General features: G+C 46.1%; 1 protein-coding gene across 17 annotated transcripts in view; it reads right to left on the bottom strand.

Moving 5' to 3' along the window:
- Window positions 1-3856: 3856 nt before the first annotated feature.
- Window positions 3857-24840, bottom strand: part of DNM1 (dynamin 1) — a 132558-nt gene continuing 111574 nt past the window's right edge. For 7 of the 17 annotated variants that reach the window (XM_053373541.1, XM_053373544.1, XM_053373547.1 and 4 more), the window contains 4 exons: window positions 22225-22395; window positions 21357-21598; window positions 20459-20677; window positions 3857-5870 (listed from right to left, as the gene is read on the bottom strand). In XM_053373541.1, the coding sequence (XP_053229516.1) occupies window positions 5798-5870; window positions 20459-20677; window positions 21357-21598; window positions 22225-22395 (705 nt within the window). In that variant the 3' untranslated portion in view covers window positions 3857-5797. Of the gene's footprint in view, window positions 5871-11944; window positions 11982-19330; window positions 19393-20454; window positions 20678-21356; window positions 21599-22224; window positions 22396-24840 lie in introns of those variants that run through there. The other 10 variants (XM_053373552.1, XM_053373550.1, XM_053373553.1 and 7 more) reach the window with 8 other exon arrangements.

The following is a 24840-nucleotide window of genomic DNA, read 5'->3' as shown; positions in this document are numbered from 1 at the left end:
TTTCTGAGAAACGAAGTTGTCCTTCAGCTGTGGGCTTTTAGGGGCTTCTGTTTTGTTACCTCAGGAGAGCCATCCCTTATCTCACTTTAACCGACACCTGTCTCTCATGTGGAAGGGGTTTGTGAAGACGGAACAATCCTTACTCCCTGGACAGAAGCAGCGGGAGGGGAGGGGTATGCATGCATTTCACTCTGCTATTTTGCTGCAAGTGTATTGCATCTCCTAAGGACGGACGGAGGGCTCTGGGACCCTGCAGCTTCCTTCCCAAAGCCAGGCGCTTTGCTTAGCCGCAGTGCGGGATTTGGAGTACTGGATGTTTCTCTGCACATGTTGCTGATGTAAAGTGGTGTGAAATTGAGTCGCTCCAGTTGGGGGCGCAATTGAGACGCTCCAGTTGGGGGCGCCAGATATTGGCCTCCACAGGCCGCCATTTTATGGAAGATTACAAAGGCCCTTCCATTTTGTTTGGCATTGGGAAGAAGGCGTGACAGAGGGAAGGGCTCTAGGACCCTGCCAGAGCCTTCTTTCCAGAGCCAGGCACCTTGCTCAGCTGATTAAGAGTGGCGGCAGCAGTTTTCCGCAGGGCTCTGATCTGAGGTGTTGTAAAATTGAGAAGATCCGTTTCGTCTGGCTTTGAGAGGGTGGTGCAAGGGCTCGGGTGCTGCCAGAGCCCTGACACTGCCTTCCCAAGGTGAGAAGTGGTGCTCAGATGCTGCAGGTCGCTATTTTATGGAACCTTACAAAGTCAATATTGTCAGGCTTGGGGAGGGTGGCTGGACAGAGGGAAGGACACTAGGACCCTGCTGGAGTCCTGGAGCCCCCTTCCCAAGTCAGGTGCCTTGCTTACCCGCATGTGGGACCAGCAGCTTTCCTGCAGTGCTTAGCCGAGATGGCGCAATATGAAAAGTCTATTTTGTCTGGCTTTGGCAGGTCTGCACAAGGGGACTAGGATGCTCCCAGCACCCTGGCACTGCCTTCCAAAAGTCTGCCCTGCCTTCCCAGAGCCTTGCTTAGTTGATTAAGAGTGGTGCTGGCAGTATTCCTGCACACAGCTTTGATCTGAGATGGTGCAAAATTAAGAAGATCTACTTGGGGACTTCAAATATTACAAAGTCCCATCCGCTTTGTCTGACTTTGGGAGCGCTCGCCTTCCCAAACCGGAAGCCTAGGAAGTACTTGCCCTGCTCTGGGATGGAGAGAAGGGCTCTGGGACCCTGCCAGAGCCCTGGAGCCTCCTTCGCAGAGCCAGGCACCTTGCTCAGCTGCAGTGCAGGATCTGGGATCGGGCAGTTTTCTTGCACAGGGCACCAGCTGAGATGCAGCATTATTGAGAAGATCCATTTGGGAGTCCAAAATATTGACCCCAAAAGATTACTAAAGTAATTTTATCCATCTTTGGGACGGCAGTACAAGTGCTCTGGAGCTCTGGCACTGCCTTCCCAAAGCTGGGTAAACTTTATAGATTGCAGCTTTGCACAGGTAGGGGTATGTGTGTGTGAATTAATAAAGGATGTGTGGGTTTTCTTCACTCTCCCATTTATTTACTTCCCACTGCCCTGCCCACACAAAACTGTGATCTTACACACTGCAGTTTGGAAAGCTCTGCAGTAGAGCCTGAGACTAAATCTCAGGGTTTGGAGTTTAAGCTCCACATTGTGGAAAAAATTCATGCATTGCAGGGGCCAGATGATCCTTGCAGTCACTTCCAACTCTACAGTTCTATGATTATGGGATGTTGGTGGCACCACCCAATTCAATCAGCAGTTTGAATCCGCAGAACAGGGTGCTTTGTCCCAGCTCCTGCCAATCTCGCAGTTCGAAAGCATACCAGCACAAGTAGATAAATAGGTACTGCTGCAAGCCGGAAGGTAAACTGTGTTTTTGTGTGCTCTGGCACATGTCATAGTCCTTTGTTATGCCAGAAGCGGTTTAGTCATGCTGGCCACATGACCTGGAAAGCTGTGTACAAACGCCAGCTCCCTTGGCCTGAAAAGCAAGATGAACACCACACCCTAGTCACCTTTGACTGGACTTAACCATCCATGGAACCTTAATATTGACATATGATTTTATGATCTGAGTAGATTTTCAATGTGATCTACCCTACTATATAGGAAGACATTGCAACTTAAGCATAATGCACAAGTTTGGGTTCTGTGTGGATCTCATTGTTGGCCACGCAGGGCAGGGCTGGACAATGGGCTCTGTAGTGTGGTGAATGCTTCCATCTGTGAGAGAGAATTCCCTGAAAGAGGCAGTTATCAAACCACTTTATTTAAAAAAACAAAAAAAACCTTTGGACTCGGCCACTATGACCAGTCTCAAACTTTCCATTCCTGGGCAAAGTGAGTGAGCCTGTGGCACATCTGGAGGACCATGGTCATGCTGGTCAATGATCTCCAGCTAGGGACAGAGGTGAAAGCTGTTTCCTTCCGCTCCCTCCTGGACCGTGTCCAGAAAGTGGTGATGAAGAATGAGTGTTTGGCCCCCTGGCCTCTCATTTTTGGGGTGCCTCAGGGCTCCATCCTCTCCCCCATGCCTTTTAACATCTATATGAAGCTGCTGAGAGAGATCATCGGGGGTTTGGGCTGAGTGTTCATCAGTATGCGCATGATACCCAGCTCTACCTCTCTTAAATTGGAACCAGTGATGGTGGTGAAGGTCCTGTGTGGCTGGAGGATGGATGGCAAATAATGGACTGAAGTTGAATCCAGACAATAAAGTGTTGTTTCTGGTGGGCAGGAGGCAGGCGGGGGGGGGGACGGGACTCCATGAATGGGGTAACTCTGCCCCTGAAGGACCAGGTACGGAGCATGGGGGGGTCATTCTGGACTCACAGCTGTCCATGGAGGCGCAGGTCAATTCTGTGGCCAGGGCGGCTGTCTACCAACTCCATTTGGTATGCAGGCTGATCCCCTATCTGCCCATGCACTGTCTTGCCAGAGTGGTACATGTGCTGGTTATCTCCTGCTGATTATCTCCTGTAGAGTAATGTGCTCTATGTGGGGCTACATTTGAAGGTGACCCAGAAACTACAACTAATCCAGAATGCGACAGCCAGATTGGTGATTGGAGGCGGCCGCTGAGGCCATATAACACCAGTCCTGAAATACCTACATTGGCTCCCAGTACGTTTCTGAGCACAATTCAAAGTGTTGGTGCTGACCTTTAAAACCTAAACGGCCTCAGCCCAGTATACCTGAAGGAGCGTCTCCACCCCCATCATTCTGCCCGGACACTGAGGTGCAGCGCCGAGGGCCTTCTGGCGGTTCCCTCATTGCAAGAAGTTACAGGGAACTAGGCAGAGGGCCTTCCTGGTAGTGGCACCCACCCTGTGGAACACCCTCCCATCAGATGTCAAGGAGATAAATAACCCTACAACTTTTCGAAGACATCTAAAGGCAGCCCTATACAGGGAAGTGTTTAATGTTTGATTATGCTTTTATATTTATTGGAAGCCACCTAGAGTGGGCAGGTACTACTACTACAACTAATAATAATAATAATAATAATAATAATAATAATAATAATAATGTGTTGGCTGCCAAAATCACCTGCCAAGGAAAACAGCTGAGTTTTTCTTTTTTAAGAACCGTGGAATCTACTCCGATTAAAGTTGTTTGGAGTTTTTGTATAGAACCTTTTCTTGGTATGTGTAAATAATACCACAGTGAGATAATACACTTTCAGTGGATGGTGATGCTTCCTTTAAAAAACCCCATACAGAATATGTGTGTGTGTTTAACTGTAAAACCAGAACGTCAACCTATTGCTCCTGACACTGCCATCATGTGTGCAGCTCTCCATTTGTCTTGCCACAAATAACTTGACAGCATTAAGTATAAGAGCCTGGAAGCACTGAGAGAGTGTTTTATTCTAGACATGGAGTAGTCAGTTATACAGAAATAATAGTTTATTTTTCAGCCAATAAACAAGAGTTGACAGATCACAGACAGCATCACAGATACTAGCAGCACTGCGAAGATTCACCACAATTTTGGGGCAACAATAACCCAACCGTGTACAGCAGGGAGTTGACAATCTCAGACTTCTGGGTGTGGGTTATATTTTGTTGGGTGCACATGTGTACATTATATATAATCTCCTTACTCAAGTATTTGCTAAACTCAAACATCAGAAGCATTAAAGGCTTAAAACATCTGGACACCATATATATTTAGATCTTTATATTTATAGATATTTATAGATATTTATATAACAGTAAAGATATGTTTCTCATTACTACAATATAGCTCATTTTTTTGTTTAAATTCCTTTAAAGCAACTGGGAGGAAGAAAAGCCAGTTTCACTAGAGTCACATCTGATATGTGCAAGCCACAAGCTACAACAGAACAAAGCTGTGTTTTTAACATGTGCGTTGGACCATTCCAGGACAGAACAGCTAAGAGGCAGATAAAGGATGGATCTCAAGAAGGGAGCAGGGTTACATGTCAAATGGTGGTTTTGGACTCTCCGGGCGGGAGGGACTAGCTTTGCCAGGGCGGCTGGAATTCAAGGAAAGAGAGACAAGAACACAAAAGAAAAAACAAGGGGGGAGAGAGAGAGGGAGAGGGACAAAAATGTAAAACAACAGTTAAAATATGGAAAGGATTGGACATCAGAAGTTGACGTCGAGGATCTTCAACAGAAAATCAAAAGTAACAGCACTGGGGTAAAAGGAACAAAAATTGTAAGTGGGGATGGCTGAAATTTTCCAAGGAGGATGTCTAAAGCTGGCTTTCAAAAAGACAGGATGTTGCAGATCCTTTCCCCCACCCCACTTTAAATATTTCTATATTTACCCCTCAACATATACATAAAGAAGCCAGAGAAGAAGATGTCAAGAGTAGCAGTTATACACATTTTCCCCCACATTACATATTTGTACCATCAGCATGCAAGAAGTGAAGGTTGGAAGAATCAACAGAATCGTCATGACATCAAACGAGTAGTGTTTTTGTTTGTTTGTCTGAAGCAATGGTAGTTGCACTAAAACACACAGCCCACTCCTGGAAATATTAAGATAGTCCATTTCTGTGGAGAGGAAGGCTATCAACCTCTCTCCTGCTTTGTGGAAAGTCAGTTGTAAGTGGTAATACAAGCCAGCTGCCTGGAAACACCAGCCTCTCTTAACCTTCCTTTGCTACTTCAAAAAATAGAGGGTAGCACATTGTGTTGGTTCCTTCCACCTCGAGATAGTGAGAGAATTCTTGGTCTGCAAGACGGCATTATTCAGTAAGCCCTCCTGTCCCCAGCTTGAGAGAAGGCTGTGTCAACTGTTCCCTAAAGTTTGCACTTTGACTCACAAACCCACATACCAGACGTTACCAAGAATGTTCAAGAATGTTAAAACGTTTTTGTTAACATTATCTTCATGTGTTATCCTCTTCCAGAATTTTCATCTTAACTATAGTAGGGGAGGGGAATTGTTACGTAGCTATAGATTAGAGCTAGATGCTACAGCTAACCATCGCAGGCAGGATGCTATGCGCAGACCAGGCAGGTTGTCCACAACTGCCGTTTTGGTGCACAGCAATGCTCCTGTAAAAACAATGCTCCAAAGATCTTATGTCCTTCCAAGTTCCCCATGCCACTGAACTAGGACTACTCTACGCTCACAAAGCAATACAGGATGCACGAGAGAAGACGAAGAAGAGCTCAATCACTAACGAGCATTTTACGACATGGGGGAAGGAGGGGAGTGAAGGTGCCTGTGGGAGGAACAAGGGGTTGGGTTGCTGGGGCGGGGAGAACCCCGGGCACAGAACTTGTTGCCAGCTTTCTACAGGCCTCGGGTTATAAATCTAAGAGGGACGGTTCAGCTGGTCGGATTATGGTGGGTCGAGTAGGTGAGGCAGGGCCCTTCCGGCTGTGAGAGCAGAGAGAAGAAGAGAGAAAGAAAGACGAGAAGAGAACACACACACAGAGGTTAGCCATGGCGGTCAGTCACAATCCCTACATGCTTCTCCACCTCATCCAGACCAGGACCTTGGCCTTCACATAGACCAGAGAGGGCAATGTTGTTATTCATAGCCTTTTAAAAATGGATCAATTTCATTGTTGCTGCTTTAAAAAGGAAGACAAGAAACCACCCTTGACACAGATCTATGAAATCCCCATGGATTACTGGTGTTCACTTAGAATCTCATTGAAGGATCTCTAGAAACCAGAGTCCAGTTTCCAGAAAGGAGGTCCTGGTACCCAGGTGAGTGTTGAGAAGCATGCAGCACAACCTTTGTGATGCTACTATACCAAGCGAGTGAGGAGCAATGTTACACAGAATGGGTGGTGTCCTCTGGGAGGTGCTGTTTCAGAAGTTGCCGGCCAGTCTGGATCAGGCACCCCCTGCTCTGAGAGCAAAGGGCACCTTTTTGAGCTTGACCACTAGCTGAGTCCAGCTGTTTCAAACACTTCTTTATAACCCTAGAACAAATTTAGTCAGAAATTAGGTTGCAGCATGCCTCCCTCCACCCCCCTCCAATTGACAACTCCCAGACTTTTTGAACCTCTCCAGCAACAACCAGGGGCTGCTTCATACTGTCAGACTGGTGTGGTTAGAAGTTGGTTTTGAGCTGCTGGATGCTGAAGGTGAAGCACCTCTTAGGTATGTCCTTCAGCTCTAGTAACGGCTTCACCCTTGTTTATGTCACCCCAAACTGCTTCAGCATGAGACAGGCAGGCGCCAGCCTCTGCCAATTTCCATGTGATGTTAGCTTGTTTTTTATTTTATTGCTGCCTGTTTTAATTTATGCTTTTTAATTTTGTTACTATCTCGTTATATTTGTTTTATTTTTATTGTGTGAACTGCCTTGAGAAAAGACTGAAGTGTGGCCTAATTTTTGCAAAGCAAATTCATATCCTGGTGCATCCATTTTTAGGTGCTGTAAACCTTGGCAGCACTCATTTTTCCAGCGCTGATTCTTTCCCGGGAACTTACCTTAAGTTACTGGATAGTCTCAGTATTATAGACAAGTCTGCCACATAACCTTTCTGATTGTGGGGGTGGGGGTTGCCATTGTGTATGGATGTCACGAGGCTTGATCAGGTTGGGTGTCTGGGAACAGATTGGGAGTATCCCAGAGAGGGGCTCTCCATCTCCATGGCCATAGCCCAGTCTAGGATAAACATATCTGTGGGCTCTTCACAATAAATATAACAGAGAAGTTAAATTATCTGTGTGACAGTCCTACATGCATGTAAACCACTGTGAGCAGAAGCTGTCACCAGGGCTTGCCCTTTACCATGGAAGAGTTTGCTTTGGTCTACCATTTTCCTCTCTCAAACCTACATTTGTATCCCCCCCCCTTAATGAGCTCCAACCAGAACAAGGCTCCATTTTGTAGTGGTCTAAAGTCAGCACTGCCTTGAGGATGCAGAGCTTCCCAGCATGTATACTGTGTGGCTATTTAGAGGTGTGAAGGATCACAACATGTCATGCTCTATGCACAAAAGCATTTCCTACAAGGGAGTTGCATAGGAACTTTGTAATGCACGAAGGCTGCAAATGCAGCTCTTCTCTCAAAACCGGAAGAGAAATGATTGTTTGTGACTTCTTTGGTGCTCTTTGTAAAATCCAGGCTCTGGGCAGGCAAAGTTTCCCAACAGCGAGTCCCAGAAGGATGAACGGGCAACAGCCAAGCCTCCTCAAAAAGACCAGCTCCTGCAACCAAACAGCCTGGCAAGAACTGAATGGCAACCTCTGAGCTGCTGTTGAGGAGGGCTGACAGGAAGCAGGAAAGAGATGATGTTCTGGAAGCAAGTCAGTTACTGCAAAACTGCCGTGATGATGGAACACCGAGTTACAGTCCCCCTGAGCTGGATGGTATACCTCTCACACTCCACAGCTACAGGTTCACTGGGGATGATACAGAGATGTGCCAAGGAGAAATCACCATCTCCACCTGAACGCCACTGCTCTCCGCTCACTCTCTTCCTCCACACCAATGGCCTTGATCAAACTTAGAAGGGCAGGGGCCGAAGTCTTACTATCATTGAAGGCAGGCAATGCTGTACTTACGCCTCTGTCCAAAACAGGCCTTGAAAATTCATTCTAGTATTACGTAAGGATAATGCATCTACAATTAATTTTAGCACAACAAAGATCATGGCCTTTTCTAGATGCAGATTTATAAGTAAGAGGAGAATAGGTGGTCGACGTATAGACACAAATCAAGAAGTTTAGATACTTGGGGCATTATGTTTTCCTCCACACTTTCTTGGACTACTCCCACACAGATGAGCTGCTCAGAGTACAATGAAGTGGCACTCCTTTTTTTCTATAGTAAGGGAGCACAATTTATCCCTGCTGCCGTGAAAGTATATAAGGTTTACATCTTGTCTCAGCTGCTGTATGTCGTTCTGATATGGATTCAGGAATTTAGTTCAACAGTTGAGAGTGTTCTTTCGAACTTTTTGCATCCCCTTTTTGGAATCCCATAGTGAGTGTTAACCACTGGTCAATGGCCAGAGACAGGCCTTGCATCTATAGAATAGAAACAAGGCCAGAGTTAACTGCCTCCCTTCTGCAACAGACTACTTTGCCCCCTTGCGAGTAAATATCCCAGAAGGACACAGGAATGGCACCTGGAATATTTCTTGGCTGATACAAAATAATAACAACAGAATTAGTGGCCAAGTTCCTGTTCTAGGTTCAAAGGTCTCGTAAGAAGATTCATGCTAATTTCCATTTGTATCTCATGCTTTTATCTTTTGTAATTGTATGTTAAGTAAGTATATGTTTTAATACTCATGGCTTTTATTCTGTGTATATTCTGTCTTAGTAGGTCTGTGGCTATAAAAAATGATTGATTGATTGATTGATTGATTAAATTTACAGGAGATACTCCTCACAATGGGACATTTTTCAAGATTTTACATTCATGTACAAAGACAAGTATGTACAAAAGGTTTTCTATCTCTGCCTATTTCATGTGACTGCAATTCCACAGCTTGCTGCCTTTGCCCACCCCTGCACTCACTTTCGGTCACACACACATTATTCCTTAACAACATGTTCATAATGCAGTCTTTCCCTTCCAGAATTCTGGGTGCTGTAGTTTGTTATGGTTTGCTGGGAACTGAAACTACAGTGCCCAGAATTCTGGAAGGGAAAGACTGCACTACAAATATGCTTAAAAGCTATAGTGTGTACACAACGTCAGCCTCTCAGGTCACAAATAACAATAAGACAGATTTTCTAGCTCAGTGTGATTTATTATACTGCCAAATTGCTCCTGCTTCACTGCTCCCCTGGCAACAAACAACCCCCAGGACAGGGGGCTTCCTAATTGGAGCTTGCTAGGGAGCAAGAAACCATCGTCCCTGCTTTGGATATACCAAAAGCCAAGGCTTTCCCCCCTTCTCTCTCATAACTGCTGTGGAACAGGCTGTATGAGCCACCAGAACACTGGTTTGCTGTGCCAGAAAGGCACCTGTCACCTGGCCCAGGCCACACCATTTTTATAATCACACTTTAAAACACAAAACCAATTTGTTTGGTCCTCATGTTTATGAAGGGGAAAAAAGCCTTTTGCTTGTGTAACTGTTCTTGCACGCACACGCAAACATGCACACGAAGCAGGGGAGGGGAACTGAATTACTGAATGTGTAATAAATCCTGTGAATCTAAGTAGAGTTATGTAATGCACATTATTATTATCTCTGTTACTCTTCGAACCTGTCTTTCTCAGCTGCAGAATCTACAATTGGGTTTCTTTACTGCCCACCGGGCCCTATTAATACTCAATTCCTCATTGCCAAAGTATCTCTTTTGCTGCCCTACCTTTTGCTGTGAATTCTCTTCCTACCTTAACTGGAAACCCCAAAGAAAATAACGCTTGCCAAGGCCCTTCTCTGGTGTTCAACAAATATGCTGCTGCAAAGTTTTGGAAGAGAGAAAGGAAAATAGAAGCAGAGAAGGCAAGAAAGGCTTAGAAAGGCTCTCTTGTTGCAATGAAGAAGAAAAATGGGTGCAGGGATCAGAAGGTGGAATAAAATTTACAGCATGAAGTTCAAGTGAGATGCTTGGCTCCTACAGTCTTTACACATTTACAGGTTCAATGTGGAACAAGCTGACTGAATCTCAAGGCAGTAGGGGTATAATGGTTAGAGTGCCGCACTGAAGACTAGGGAGACTTGGGCTCAAATCCCCATTCAGCCACAAAGCTTTCTGAGCCAGTCGCTGTCACACAACCAAACTTTATCTGGTGAAGATAAAGGCAGGGAACCATGTACATTATCCTGAACATCTTATAGAATGGGAAGGATAAAGTGAAATTAGATATCTAGATAGGTCAAAGAACTTACTGAGACTTTGTCACCTTGTTAAGGAACAAATAAAGCAGTGTTCCATGGCAGGGGTGTGGCCATGAAATTTGTGCATCCCTGAGTGTCAGTATGTGAGGCTTGCGAGTCACAACACACCAAATAAAACAGTACCAAGGGATATGGAACCAGAACTCCAAAGGAGTTAGTTTAAGCACATTCAGTGGGAAGTTTGAGACCCAGCAACTTTTATTGCAAGCTGCTGTGTTTCACAAGGAGGGTGCTGTGTGGCAGTGGTGGGGGCTTGGGGGGGGGGTTGGGATATTTCTTAAGTCACAGAGCATGGAATGAACTAGTCCAGCGGAACAAAGTTCACTGAACTGGTTCACAAACCTCTGGACTACACCTGAAAGTAGTTCCCATAATTGTCAGGTAAAATAAAGGTGAATTAAACTTCATTTTGGGATAGAATTTTGAATGTTTTTGGGGTCTTCCATGTCCATTCCCTCCTGGACTAGCTTTCATTTTTTTAAAAAGTAAATCAAACAGGAAGTTAGTAAGCAAAACATTGATGCAATGTCCTAAGGCTTGTTAGGCAGATACTATGCCCTGGTGTTGCTGAGTATGTTGTGTCACTTAATCACTGTTGCTAAGCTCTCAGAAGGAAGGGATGTGAGGTATCTCCTATATCCTGCTGAAGAGAGTCATTCTTCCAACAGGAGCAGCTTGCTGTGAGAAGTTACAGGAATAAAGCAGATGATGCCTTGTGCCTTTAACAACTGTGTGGCTGGCACAACTTAAACAGGGCAAGCCTTTTCTAGTGTAGGTGCAGGTGCCACCCCCTTGATGAGTGATCAACTGTGCAACCGTGTAGATGCATGGCGTCGGGGAATTATTAAATGATTTGTTTCAAACCCAGCGGAAGAGAGCTGGGAAGTCTTCATGGTTTGCAAGGGGACCCTACCCAGAGACCCAAGCGGATGTCAGTGAGAGTGGAGAAAGCCCCCAAGAGACTTGGTCTTGCTCTGGTGCCAGCCCAATTAAAATGTATGGGATGAAAAAAAGCTCACCAGGCCCTAATTTCTCCTGCTGAATCTGAAGGGAAGCAATACTAGGGACATAACTCGAGACATGGGCATGAGGAACACAAGTTTTTTAAGCAGATGAAGGACCTTGGGTAGCAGAAGGTGACGGGAGAGGCCTCCCTCTTTTCCTGAGTCCAGTCAGAGGAGAGGATCCTGGGATGGAAGGACCAGTGGTCTGCTTTGGCCAATGTTTGTGGAAGAAAGCTTGGGGAGAAAAGACCTTTAATAATGGTGCAGCCTTCACAAACTCACTCTCTTCCTCCCTCCCTCTCAAAATCATGTTCCCAGCTGTCCAATTCTATGGGACTTAAGAGGACTATTAGGGATGGTGGCGGTGGGGAAATTATTTTCTTTTCACGTAATTTAAATTAATTGCAGCAAAAAAATTCCCACCACATTTCCACTACAACGCTCTAACGAGGAGGAATTTGCAGGGCCTGCTTCTGAAGACCAGGATATCTCTAAGAACTACCTAGGAGAGGCAGGTGGCAGGACAGAGGAATGGGAAGGCATGGCTGGGTGGGATAAGACTAACACTGAGTCATGCATCACTAGAGGCTGAGGGAGGCGGGGTGAGTGGGAGTGAAGAACGTACCGTAGCTGCCAATCTTCAAGGGTCACTGATAGTGATTCTGAAAGACAACACGAGAGCAACATGGCTGTTCAGACAATTTGAGGCAAGAGGCCACGCAAGCCTGGAAAATGAGTCACACACTCGTGTGCACATGCACACGTGCGTGCACACAGATACTTGTGAAAAAGCACAATGACCAATACTGCATACATGTGCGAGGACAATGAAAGGAAGATGGAAATCTGCAGCTGCACCCACCCACCCGCACACACACACAAGGATGTCTGCATCCTTGCATACCACAATTCCATTGCAAGGTACAAAACTCTGCCTGCACCAGCATGTACAACAGACACATACGACACACGCCAGGACACTTGCACCCCATGCACACCCACACAGCCACAGCCATGCACACCTGTGCACGAGCCAACATTTTCAGCCACCCACAGATATGTGGCTGCTGGCACTTTAAGGGCAGTGGCACACAAAAGGACTGGCAGGATGTGTACAAACTTACCTGCCTCCAGAAGTGAGTGCAGGGTATTCTTTCCTCCTGCCACGGGCAGCCCTATCATTAGATAAAATGAGGCAGCTGCCTTGGGCAGCAGATACTTGGGGGTGGGCGTGCACGTGCAGAGCTGTGGCGAAGGTGTTGGAGGACAGAGCTGAGCCTGCGCCCTTGGGTGCAGCAGAGGGCCTTGCTGGGGTACATGGTGTGTAAAAGGTATGAAATACTATAATATTTTGAATGTTTTAACGAGCCATATTTTTTTTTGTTTACCCCGTTTTATTGTTTTAGTCTGTTTGTAAACTACTCTGAGGTTTATTATCTGTTTCTTGTTTTTTACAATCAAGGTTGTATAAATTTTATGAATTAAAAATAATAATTAAGACTTAACTAGCAGCCTGACTGACTTTTATACACGGAGGGCAAATGGGGAGGGGGAGGGAGCCATCTGGTTCTTCACCAGAAGCAGCAAAATGTGCTGGACGCCTTGCCAAGCAGACTCCAGCGTATAGTTCTGCCCCTCCCTCCACATTTCAGGGAGGCTTTTAAAAACCCACACCATTCCCCACCCCCCAGGTACCTAACTCACTTGTCTAGTTAAAATGTTTACGCCACGCCTTAAAAACCAAACAGTGCATTTGTTTGTTTTTTAAGTGGAAATGTTGTTCGGGTGGCCGGGGACTGACTTTGGAAGTGCCACAAGTCAGCCAATCAGCACTTTGCACAGCCAGCTGGCTAAAGAGGAAAAGAGACACTCCAGGATTGGTACAAAGGACGGCCAATCAGCCCTCTGGCATCTACTGGAAACAGGCAAAACTGTTACTCCCAAACTGAATCCAGGTTGGAAGTCTGCACGTCTTTCCAAATAAGAGTGAATGCAGATCCACAGCCAGAATTGCATCGTTCAAGGTATGAATGTCTATTTGAAAAGTACACCTTCTGTGTCCCCCTGATGATCTTTGTATTTTAACTGCCAACGCCTTGATCACTGGCTGTGGCTGATGGGAGCTGGAGTCCATCAACATCTGAAGCGTCAGCTGTTCTTTCCCATAAAGTTTGCACCCCAGTATCTTGCTAGTGCAGGAAAACTGATTCCCTTGTCTTGCTCAGATGGGGTAATTCCTAGAAGACAGCTGTCTGGCAGCAATGCACTTCAGGAAGAATATAAGCCTTCTCCCACAAGTCACACATAAGGTGTTTTAAGGTACTTACAATGCAAATGACTTCCTTTCTCAATCAAACACAGAAGCTGCATTCTCACACATTCAGAACTAAGACTACTCACGCACATGCCCAAACAAGGACTATTCTCATTATATTGTGTGAAAATTCCCCTTGTCAAAGCTGCCCTCTTCAGGTTACTGGACCATCTCACTAAACCAGAGGTGGCTAGATTGAAGCCTCCCCCCCCCCCGGGTGCATAAGGACTCCAACTCCCATCATTCCTGGCTGTTGGCCATGCTGGCTGAGGCTGATAGGAGTTGCAGTCCAGCAACAAGATCACAGGTTCCCCCATCGCTGCACCAAACAGTTGTCAGGTGTAAGGTTATATTCAACAGCATCTTACACTTGGGTAACAACAAGGCCACTGCTTCAGGGCTACACAAGCAAACATATGCACCTCAGCCCTGCTCATAGACCTTGTAAATTAATTTGTTAAAAAGACCTTTACAGTGCAATTCTACACATATCTACTTAGAAGTATTTCACTGGTGCATACTCCCAGGTAAGTGGGTATAGGATTGCAGCCTTAACCTACTATCTGTCCCCAGTTAACATGGCAGCCGATAATTCTAAACATATGCAAGCACTTATAAAAACTGCAAACAGCAAGTGCCATCTTTAAAAATATATGCCTCCCCTTTCTCTCTATCTTGTAGGACTGACTCTTCTAAGATGATGTCCGCTACAACATATGGATCATCTAAAATTATAAAGAGGTGATGTTTCTTGCTTCAGAAACAATATGTAAATTTATGTGCACTTAATCAACAAATAACCAATTCAAAAGTCCTATGTCTTATTAGAATTCATTTCTTTAGGTTGCAGCCTTAATAATAATTATTACGTGTGCTCAACCTTTTACCACCTGGCATTTGTATAAATATTGATCTACCCCAAAACACTCCATACAGAAAACAAGGTGCAGGCTTTACACTCTTGTGCACAGGCTTTCTCTCTCATGCACACATTTCAAAGAAAGCAAACAAAGATTTGACACCCATTGATGAAGTGCACGCACACACACACACACACACACACACACACACAAACGTGTCTAGCTCAAAGGCTGAAATGCTGGGCCCCCCTTCAGTATTCCCCGCGCAATGTGGGAAGGCCAAATTTGTGTTAAAAGAAGAAAAACAAAGAAGAAGAAGAAACAGAACAGCAACAAATGAAGATGGTTGTCTGTTCACTTGTGGCCAGCAAACTCAAGCCCAACTGCCAACGTGAACTCTCTTATTCTATATACAAGAGATGGAGCAAGGAGGACTGACTTGCCATCTGGGGGCTGTTGACCAATGGTGTTGGAGTGGGCCAATGACGGAGTGGAATAAAAGAGTTGGGAGGGGAGAGAAAGAGGGAGAGAGAATCTGGAAACACTTGGAAATCATTTGAGCTGAGCCACTCAAGTATTATCAACATCTTGGCACCTTAAAGACTAACAAATATTGCTGTAGCATAAATATTTGTGGACATTTGAGTCGCCTTGTGGTCCAGAAAAAGTTTGTGTTAGGTCTCTAATGTATTATAAGACTGTCTTTAAAATGCAACAGCCTAACAGGTCTACTTTCCTGGACGCTGTCAAAATTTCATACCGTATATATCTTTTTCTGAGACATGAATGGTTGCAGAGGCGTAGCAAGGTCAGCTGGTACTTGGTGTGAAAAATTTTTTGTCACCCCCCCCCACATGGCAATTTTTAGAGAGGGCACCCCACAATTGTTGAGCTGTTTTTAGGGTACTCCAAAGTGGGTGACCCACCCCAAAGTGGGTGTCTGGCACCCACCCCACCCCCAAAGGGATGACTTTTAGGGAGGGTTGGCCACGAAACTGATACGCCAGCCAATATCGTGAAAATCTGACCGCCGATCGCATAAAACCGCCCGTGAGTGCCACCCGCCAGAAGGTGCCAGGCTGACTGCCGGGCGTATTTGCGTTATCAGCGGGTGGATTTTCACGATGAAATCCGTCCGCCGGGAGTGTGAGCACCACCACGCCAATCCACGCAGGGGGATTTTGTCACACAAACCGGCATGACACCCAGGGAGGACCAAATCCCCCGCACCCCCTTTGCGACGCCCCTGAATGGTTGTATCCAATAGGGGCTAAATGTATCCTAAAGCATCTAAATGATCTACACTTGCTCCTGGTACATTTCCAGGCACAATTCAGCGTGTTGGTGCTGACCTGTAGAGCCCAAAACGGCCTCAACCCAGTACACCTGAAGGAGCGTTTCCACTCCATCATTCAGTCTAGCTCCGAGGACCTTCAGGCAATTCCCTCCCTGCGATAAGTTAAGTTACAGGGAACCAGGAAGAGGGCCTTCTCGGTAGTGGCGCCCTCCCTGTGGAACGTCTTCCGATCCGATGTCAAGGAAATAAACAACTATCTGACTTTTAGAAGACATCTGCAGGCAGCCCTGTATAGAGAAGTTTTTAATGTTTGATGTTTTCTTGTGTTTTTAATATTCTGTTGGGAGCTGCCCAGAGTGGTTGGGGAAACCCAGCCAAATGGGTGGGGCACAAATAATAAAGTTACTGTATTTACTTAAGTCTAATGCACCATCAAATTTTATGTGCACCTCAATGTTCAGAACATTGAAAGCAAAAAAAGTATTTGCTGGCAAATGTAAATGTGCCGTCGAATCTAATGCACACCTTAATTTTTACAACATAATTTGGCCAAGAAGGTAAGCATTAGATTCGAGTAAATATGGTATTATTGGTCCTACTCAAAACAGACCCATTGAAACTGATGGGCAGGACTAACTTAGGTGCACTGTTTTAAACGGGCTTGCTCTGAGTAGGACTTCACTGGATACAACCTGATCTGACTGGTCACTTTCATGTTTCAGCTGAACAATGCAAACAACAAGCTCCCACCCCCTTCCTTGACCCACCCAGTCCTGGCAGCCCCTAGACATTTTGCCAGAGGTTCAGGAAGAGTCATGCAGGCAAAACCCACTTCTGTGGAAATGGCCCCCCCTCTCTCTAAGGCAGGCTTCATCAACCTTGGCCCTCCAGATATTGTGAGACTACAATTCCCATCATCCCTGACCAATGGTCCTGCTAGCTAGGGATCATGGGAGTTGTAGGCCAAAAATATCTGGAGGGCTGAGGTTGAGGAAGCCTGCTCTAAGTCATGGGCATAGCCAGGATTTATCGGGGAGGGCAGGCTTTATGTTGGGGGGGGGAATGTTATCTGCAACGCAATTAGTTATTTTTATTTATTTACTTGATTTTTTGAGGGCAGCTGCCCCTCCCCCCCCCACTACACCCATGCTCTAAGTGTCCACAAAACAGCTTCTGATGATATTAAAAGGCGAAGCGTTTCAGGGCAGGGAAGGAATAGCGATCCCAGGTGTGGTTCTTAGGAGCCAGGTGTGTGCAAACACACACACTTTCCTTACACTATTCTTTGCTGCTGCCTGGCAGTGCCCTTAGGCCCAGAAACCAAACATTTACAAGGGGGAAATGTGGCGTTGTGTAGGAGATAAAAGTCAGAGAGGAGATGAAGTAGAGAGCAAAACCTCATTCATTTCAGCCTGCCTGTATATAGAATATATAATCCATGAGGATGAGAGAGAGAGAGAGAGAGAGAGAGAGAGAGAGAGAGAGAGAGGGAATGGCAATGGAGAAATGTGTTGGGGAAACAGGGAAAACTGCACACAGAGGTAAAGCAGCAGAAAGTAAAGCAAATTATAACTGAATTCAAAAAAAGGAAAAGGAAGAAGAAAATGGCAGAGAGAAGCAAGGAGAGAGAGAAGCAAGAACAGGCAACAATACAGACAGCTGCAGCAGCACATGGTAGCAGGCCCTGGCCAAAGGATGCTGTAAACAAGGAACTGGGCCTGCGGAGAAGACCCTGCGAATCTAGAAAGCAGGCTTTTTCATTATTATTATTATTATTATTATTATTATTATTATTGCAACCAACACATAAGCCAGTGTCTTGCACCTTCTCCAGGCTCGTCCATGCCTGATCCTAATCTAGATCTGTGGTGTGTTTGCAGAGCAAATATCTGGTTGGAACAAGGCCCCACTCAGCCAGGCAAGGTCATTATCAGCAAGCACCGTCCTGTACCCAAGTGGCCGTCGGAGGCAGTGACCAGTCTATAAACCCTTACAATCAGATACCAATATGAGAGACAGGCCATCCCCAGAAAGGGCGCCTTCCCACGCACAGCAGCACCTATGAACTTATACAGCAAATTGTCACAGACAGTGGAGTCCTTAAGGATATGCTGCAGCTGCACGTGTCAGCTCTTTTTATGACACACTCACGGGCACCCACAAACCTCTGGGTGAGCGATGCCTGCATGAGAGCTGCAGGCAGAAAGTGTGGAGTTTTCCTCTCGGTACTGCAAAGCTGAGATTTCCCTCTGGACTTACCTCTGACTCCATCCTGTAACAAGTATGCCCACACAAGTAAGAGTGGTACAGCTGAACAGCCCAGAGCTGGGATTGGGGAAATTATAATTTTCTAGAACCTAAGGTTTTGTGCTTTGCTTCAAACGATAATGTGAAGGTACAGCAAATGGAACCTGGTGGGCTGCCTGAATCATCAAGCAGAACGAACACAGCTAAATCTTGCATCGCCACTGGTGAAGGGACAGCATCTCCTACAGCAAAGGGCAGGGAGCTGGCTTAAGGGGCCCAGGGCAGGCTACATGGAGCTTTCCTCTCCAACATCTCTCTACTCCTCAGCACCTGCCACCTGAGGAATCCACCTCACTCTGCCTCGTGGCAGAGTGTATCTGCACCAGACTTAAACTGGTTAAATAGCCATTCCTTCTTCTGAGGAAACTGCCCTGGGACATATAGTAGTTGAGGAGGTGGGTGTTGGGGGAATCCCCAGCAGAGTATTCTCAGCAAACTGCAGCTCCTGAGATTTGTTAAACCAATATTGCTCAGTTTGTAGGTCAGGTGAATTGCTAATGACTTAAGTCTTCTCACTGTTCAAGGGGTGCAAAAAAACAGGAGCATAGTAAAAGTTAATGTGATCAAACAGCCTCATGTTCAATGACAGAAAAGTTCTGATCCATGTTTTCAACTCACGTCAAGGGCTTTGCCAGGAAATTCTGCTAATTAAGAAGATAAGGCAAGTCCCGGCCAACTCCTTTAAGACACCCTGAGCAGCCTTTCTCAGTAGGAAGCAACAGTGAAACAAAAGCTTTATCGACAATCTTCCCACAGCAGTTTCTCAAGTTCAGCTATTTGAAATGAAGCATTTATACCTAGTTCCCTACTCACACGTAAAAAAAAACCCCAATACCAGCTCTGGACAGCTACTTGCTATTTAAACAAACAAACAAACAAACAAACAATGAACAAACAAATAAATAAAAGACAGCCTTCTTTTGCTTAAGATCAGCAGTTAAATATCAGCAACAAAACTCTTCCCAAATGTTTCTGTATCATTTGCAAAACGAAGTATTTCCAGACACGCAAAACCACGTGCAGCAGCCTGGTCTTTTACATGTCTGTTTGTTATCAAGGCCCACCGCATTCCACAGGTCATGCTCCCATTGTATGACTTAGCAGTGCAAGTCTCCCAACCATATTTACCCAGAAGTAAGTCTTATTGAAGTCAATGAGGCTTACCCCCAGGCAGGTGGGTCAGGACTGCAGCCTAAGTTCTTGGTAAACATGCATAGAATTATGCGTATTTACTTGGGAGTACCTCCCCCGAACTCGTTTGGACTGATCTTCACGTAAAAGTCCGTGGTGCTGTTCTATAGGAAACAAGTTTTGCTATCATTCTCAGTTGTAGTCTTCTGCATGCCAGGTCCAAAGTGCAACATCTTATTCTGGCTAAACTTTCTTCATGTTATAGAAAGAGAAGTTGGCAGAACCATATTTTCCCCAGGGAGGCCCTGGTTGCTCTGGCTGGAGTGGGGGTCTGTTTCTATGGGGTTCTCTACCTTGGAAATTAATCACAAAAGGGGTGAAATACAGTTCTCCTCCCCAATCAATAATATAACACTTTCTTTCTTGCAAGAACCACTGGACAGGTGGGGTGGTGTCACACAAGAAAGCCCTAAGACTCTAGACTGAAGTGACTTCCTACTCTGATTGAAATCCCTGCATCAGAAAAGGATAGAAAATGCTTAGTAAGAAATTCTCTAGAATTCTCTCACTTGCATCTTGCGCTCCCAGGCGCTCAAAAGGTCAGGGGGCAGTGGCTCATGAGACAGATTTACATGAAATCTGCATAAGTAGTTCCTGTTTGTACTGAACTTGGCCTCTCCTAAATTTCGGAATGTGCTCCCTTATAACCATGCCCACATTTCCCTGGCTGCCAGGATGGGCAACCTCTTTCTAAGCAAAGTTTTAAAAATGGTGGAAGAAGGTGATTTGAGGCCTACTATAGGAGCCAGAACTGTCCTAGGCTTTCTCCCTAATGAGGCCCTTGCACCTAGCCATTATGACAGATCTTCTTCAACACCAGCACACCACTCCAGGCAGTGCTGCTGCCTCCAGTGATCTCCCAAACCATCTTTTCCTCAGATCCACCAAAGGATATAAAAGATCCCAATATCTTTTCCCAAAGGGAAGCTCAGCATGCAAAAAATGAACAAGTTATCATGAGCAGCAGTTGGGGAATCCAGCTACTACCTTGAGCACCGGGAGAGGCACTTAATGGCACAACCCTAAGCATATTTACTCTGGAGGAATCCTTGCTGTGTTCAGTGGGCCTGACTCCCTAGGAAGTGGGCTGAGGTTCATGAGGTTCTAGTGCAGCTGGTGGCCAGAGCCTGTTTTTCCCTTCCCGCCCACCCACTGCACAGCCAGACTTACCTGGGGACACCGGGAGGTGCACGGTTGGGCCGAGATGGAACCTGAGGGGGAGGCCCAAAAGGATCAGGGGAGGCCCCAGGCCTAGAGGGCACAGGAGGAGCACCACCCAGAGTGGGACCACCAGCAGGCGGTGGTCCAGGAGCCGGGCCTCGCGATCCAGGTCTGGCTGGGGGGACTGCAGGAGCTCTCCTCTGGGGTGTAGGGCTGGATGTGGGAGACCTATTGAACAGAGAGAGGGTTTCACTGCCGCGGCAGGCCCACAGGATGACAAGGTGCTCTGGCACATTTAAAGAACCCTTCAGGCTATAGACAAAACCACTTTCAAGGGAGATGGCAGCATTTTGAGGGAGGGAGGCGCCCATGCTTTTGGTGAATATGTCTTTTGCCTCATGGTCTCCCTTGCCAAGTAGGTGCAAATCCTACAGTAGTGTTTACAGGATTTGCAACGCTACCACAGCCTGCTTGTTTACCTGAGGCAAAGATGTGAGGATTGTGTACACACAGTGTGTAGCAATCTCTCCTAGGGATCGAGATCTCCAATAAAATATTTGAAGGGGCTGAGCCCCACAAAATTGATGAACATTGCCATTCAAATCATGTGTGTATAGCATGTCTTGTGATCAATTGTGCGGGGCAGGGCTTACCTCCCCCCCCCCATTTTATTCAAGTTGGCGCCCCTGGCCGCCATCCACCTTCATCCTCCACAAGCCTTTTGTGCGCTGGGTGAGCACCAAGGTCCCAGCGACCCCTGCGATGCTTTGTGAGCACAAATGCGGCTGCTTTGCTGAACTGCAATGCTCCAGTACCCAAGCTTCCCATTCCAGCAGTGGGGCCCACCTAAGTTGCTAAAAGAGGCCTCAGGAAGGTCTGCAGGGGCCTCCCCCTGAGCCTCGGGTACCTGCGTCCGGACGGTATGTTCTGCACCTGCAGCCAGGAGTCGTCCACCGGCGGAGGCAAGGGAGTGCTGATGGTGGTGGTGTTGATGTCCCCGATGATGTGGTGTGCCTCCTTCAAGGCATGGTACATGCGCAGCATCTCGTCACGCCGCTGGGCTTGCTCGACTGATTCTTCCATCAGTGTGTTTTGGTCTCCACAGGAATACAGGTTTGCCAGCAGCTCCGAGTGGATAAAGTCCTTTGTCTACCAAAGGGGGAAACAGAGGCAGTCACCATTCAGAGTAGATCTGCCATATAAACATTTAAACTGCTATCTGCCTAGGCCACTATTTAGGAAGCCCCTACCCTGATGTTCCTAGCAGTTCAACCTAGCAGTTCGAAAGCACATCAAAGTGCAAGTAGATAAATAGGTACCGCTCTGGCGGGAAGGTAAATGGCGTTTCTGTGCGCTGCTCTGGTTCGCCAGAAGCGGCTTAGTCATGCTGACCACATGATCCGGAAGCTGTACACCAGCTCCCTTGGCCAATAAAGCGAGATGAGCGCCGCAACCCCAGAGTCGGTCACGACTGGACCTAATGGTCAGGGGTCCCTTTACCTTTACCTTACCATCATATTCCAGGCCCCTTTGTCTAATATTAAGCATCTATTTTTGCTACTCTAAGCTTACTTAACAGGAAGTAAACCCCATTGAATGCAGCTGGACCCACTTTTGAGGAAGCATTTGTAGAAGACTGTTTTTCCTAATACAATATGCATGCCAACAGCCCAGTCTTCCTAGTCTTAGTCTCCCATTCTAGCTGTTACCTCACATTAGGCCTCCACTGTCCTAGGTTACATGCAGTCCCATAGACTGTTTGATGGGATACATACATTGTTTATCATAAGGTGCATGATGGTCTTAGGCATGAGGTCACGGATGGTCTTGTTGACAATGGCCATGTAGGAGTCTACAAGGTTCCTGATGGTTTCCACCTGTCTCTCCAGCTGAGGGTCCATGGAATGCATCAAGCTGTCAGATCCATTCTCTTCCGACTCACTGGCCTATGTAGGATGTTGAAGAAACAGGTTGTGTCTTTAGCAAGGCAAACACACGCCACACCTCCAGGGGCAAAAAAAGGGAAGGGCTGAGGAACTGATGAAACACCATGAGAAGACATGGGGCTTGTCACTTCAGAGCTGATGGTCTCATTCTTACCTAATTTCCCAATATATCCAAATCACACACACCCACCCCAGAAATTTTGGATCCTCACTCTGGTTCTTCTCAATTCCAGCCCTGGGAGGGGGAGGGGAGGATGCTGAGCTGCTAGATACAATTACTGAGCTTGACCAGTCAGGTGCCCCCTTCCCAAAGCAGGAGCGAGAGAGCTTGGAGAATCTCCTACAATATGATACTCCTTAGTTATTTTATTACATATAGATGCATGAGAGGATGCTTTCTGGTTAAATGAATGAGCTTTATGTTGGCTTGGCTTGCCTATAAAACACTATACAGATTAGAAGCCACCTACACCAATTTCTGTGAATTTGCCCAAAGTGTTAAATGGTTAGATAGCTAGATTAGATAAACTGAAATTAGTATTCTCAAGAAGCCATGAAAGGGAAGAGACAATTTTGTGGCATTTCTATACGAAGCCTAGACATATACAAGATAAGCCCACGGGAAGCCCATAGCAGCAGTCATTGGCAATAATGCAATCTTCAGCAATGCTCATTTAAAACATCTGTACTGGGAGAGAAGTCAGTGGTCTTGATTGAGTCCTAAACAAATCAGGAATCAACGTTTGCTGACAAATTCTAGTTCAGCAGTTTACCCATACACAACTGCCAGATGAGGACACACTTTATGCACATGATGTAGTAGGGTCGAATCCAGGGAAGAGGAACCTGTGGCTCTCCAGATGTTGTTGGACTCCAGTTCCCATCAGCCCCAGCCAGCATGGCCAATGCCCAAGGAGGATGGGAGCTGGATCCCAACAACATCTAAAAGACCACAGGTTCTTCGCCCCACTATAGCCCACGACAGGAACAGAGCTAGGGCTCTAGTCCCATGGAAGGAAGGTACCCAGAAGTGCAAGGTGGTCAGGCACGAAGCCAGTCCAGTGGCGAGTAGTCGCACAGGTGGTACAAGTACTACAGGGGTATAATATGCGTATGACAACTGCATGTTTACTTCGCTTACTGCTGCGTTAGCCTATGCAGCATTGGTTACCTAAAAATGGGGAGGATGTTAGTATTTCACTCCTCCGATGCTGCAGGTGAGATTGGTGTAAATCACATGCCTGTCTGGGAAGAGTGTGGGAACGGAAGACAGTCTTATCTCTTCCGTTGTATGTACTATTGTACTGTACTTTTGCTTTTACTTGTTGCTCTGTTTCCCTCTCAGAGCTGGAGAGAGAGGACGCCATGACTCCTTTGTCTGTACATAGCAGGTAAATAAAGACATATATTAGCTCTATGATGTCTCATGCTTCTTGCTGTGTTTTGCTAGAAGATTAGTGTGCATATATCATTTGATATATGCCGCTGAAGCGCACTGGAGAAGAAGGGAAATGCCTTTTCCAGAGCTGCACATACCGGAGGACGCTTGGAGTTTGGGGGCTGCAGAAGGGGCACCCCCAGGGTGTTTTTCCAACAGCTGTGTGGCACAATGCTTGTTTCCATACTTAGGGTGCCCACCTACTCCTTTTGACCATTCATTTTATTTTCTTCCCTAGAACACCGGGGCATCAAGTGAAGACAGATTTTTGGGGGGCGGCAACAGTCTCTCACAGAGGAAGGTTCTTTCAGCTCAGGTCTCTTTCTCCACCCCCAACCCAACTTTCTTCCTTTGTGGTTTTGTCACAAATGGTTGATGAAAGCATCACTGCGGTTTTGGAAACGGAAGATGAAGGGGATTGGAAATCAGGACAATGAGGAAGCGGAGAGACTCTGAAAACAAGAACCCAAGATGGGGCAAAGGCTCATTTGGATACAACTCAGAAATTGGGCAATCAAATTCCAAAGACAAGGACACTCAAGACGAGTAAAAGGAAAACAGAAGCAAGAAGAATGGAAAGAAATTAAACAGGCAAATGTGGCAGGAAGTGCAGAGAGGAGGAAGGGAGGAATGCATGTCTTTTGGGACATGGAGACAGAAGGGTGTTTTGGTATTTTTAAAAAAGAAAGTAAAAAAATAAAAATAAATAAATTCAAAAAGAGCAATTCAGAAATAGATGGTGTGATTCCCACTATAGGGCAAGGCAGGCAAAGGTGGGCCGTCACTTACTTTGTCTTTGTCCTGGAGGGCCATTTGAGCACAAAAAGCAAAAAGGGAAAACAAAAACAAGGAAAAAAATGTGACTTTTTTTTAAATCCATGTATTTTACTTTGCATCATCTGGTGCACATCTGGTGTATCTAGTAGTATGGCCTTGAAAATATGGCAAACCTCACCAAAAAATGTATGTTTAAAGGAACTCAAAGATAAGGCAGATAGTTAACCAAA

This window comes from Podarcis raffonei, chromosome Z (genome assembly GCF_027172205.1).
Source record: "Podarcis raffonei isolate rPodRaf1 chromosome Z, rPodRaf1.pri, whole genome shotgun sequence".
NCBI lineage: Eukaryota > Metazoa > Chordata > Lepidosauria > Squamata > Lacertidae > Podarcis > Podarcis raffonei.
The sequence above is the reverse complement of the archived record's forward strand: the minus strand, read 5'-3'. Positions and strand labels throughout refer to the sequence as shown.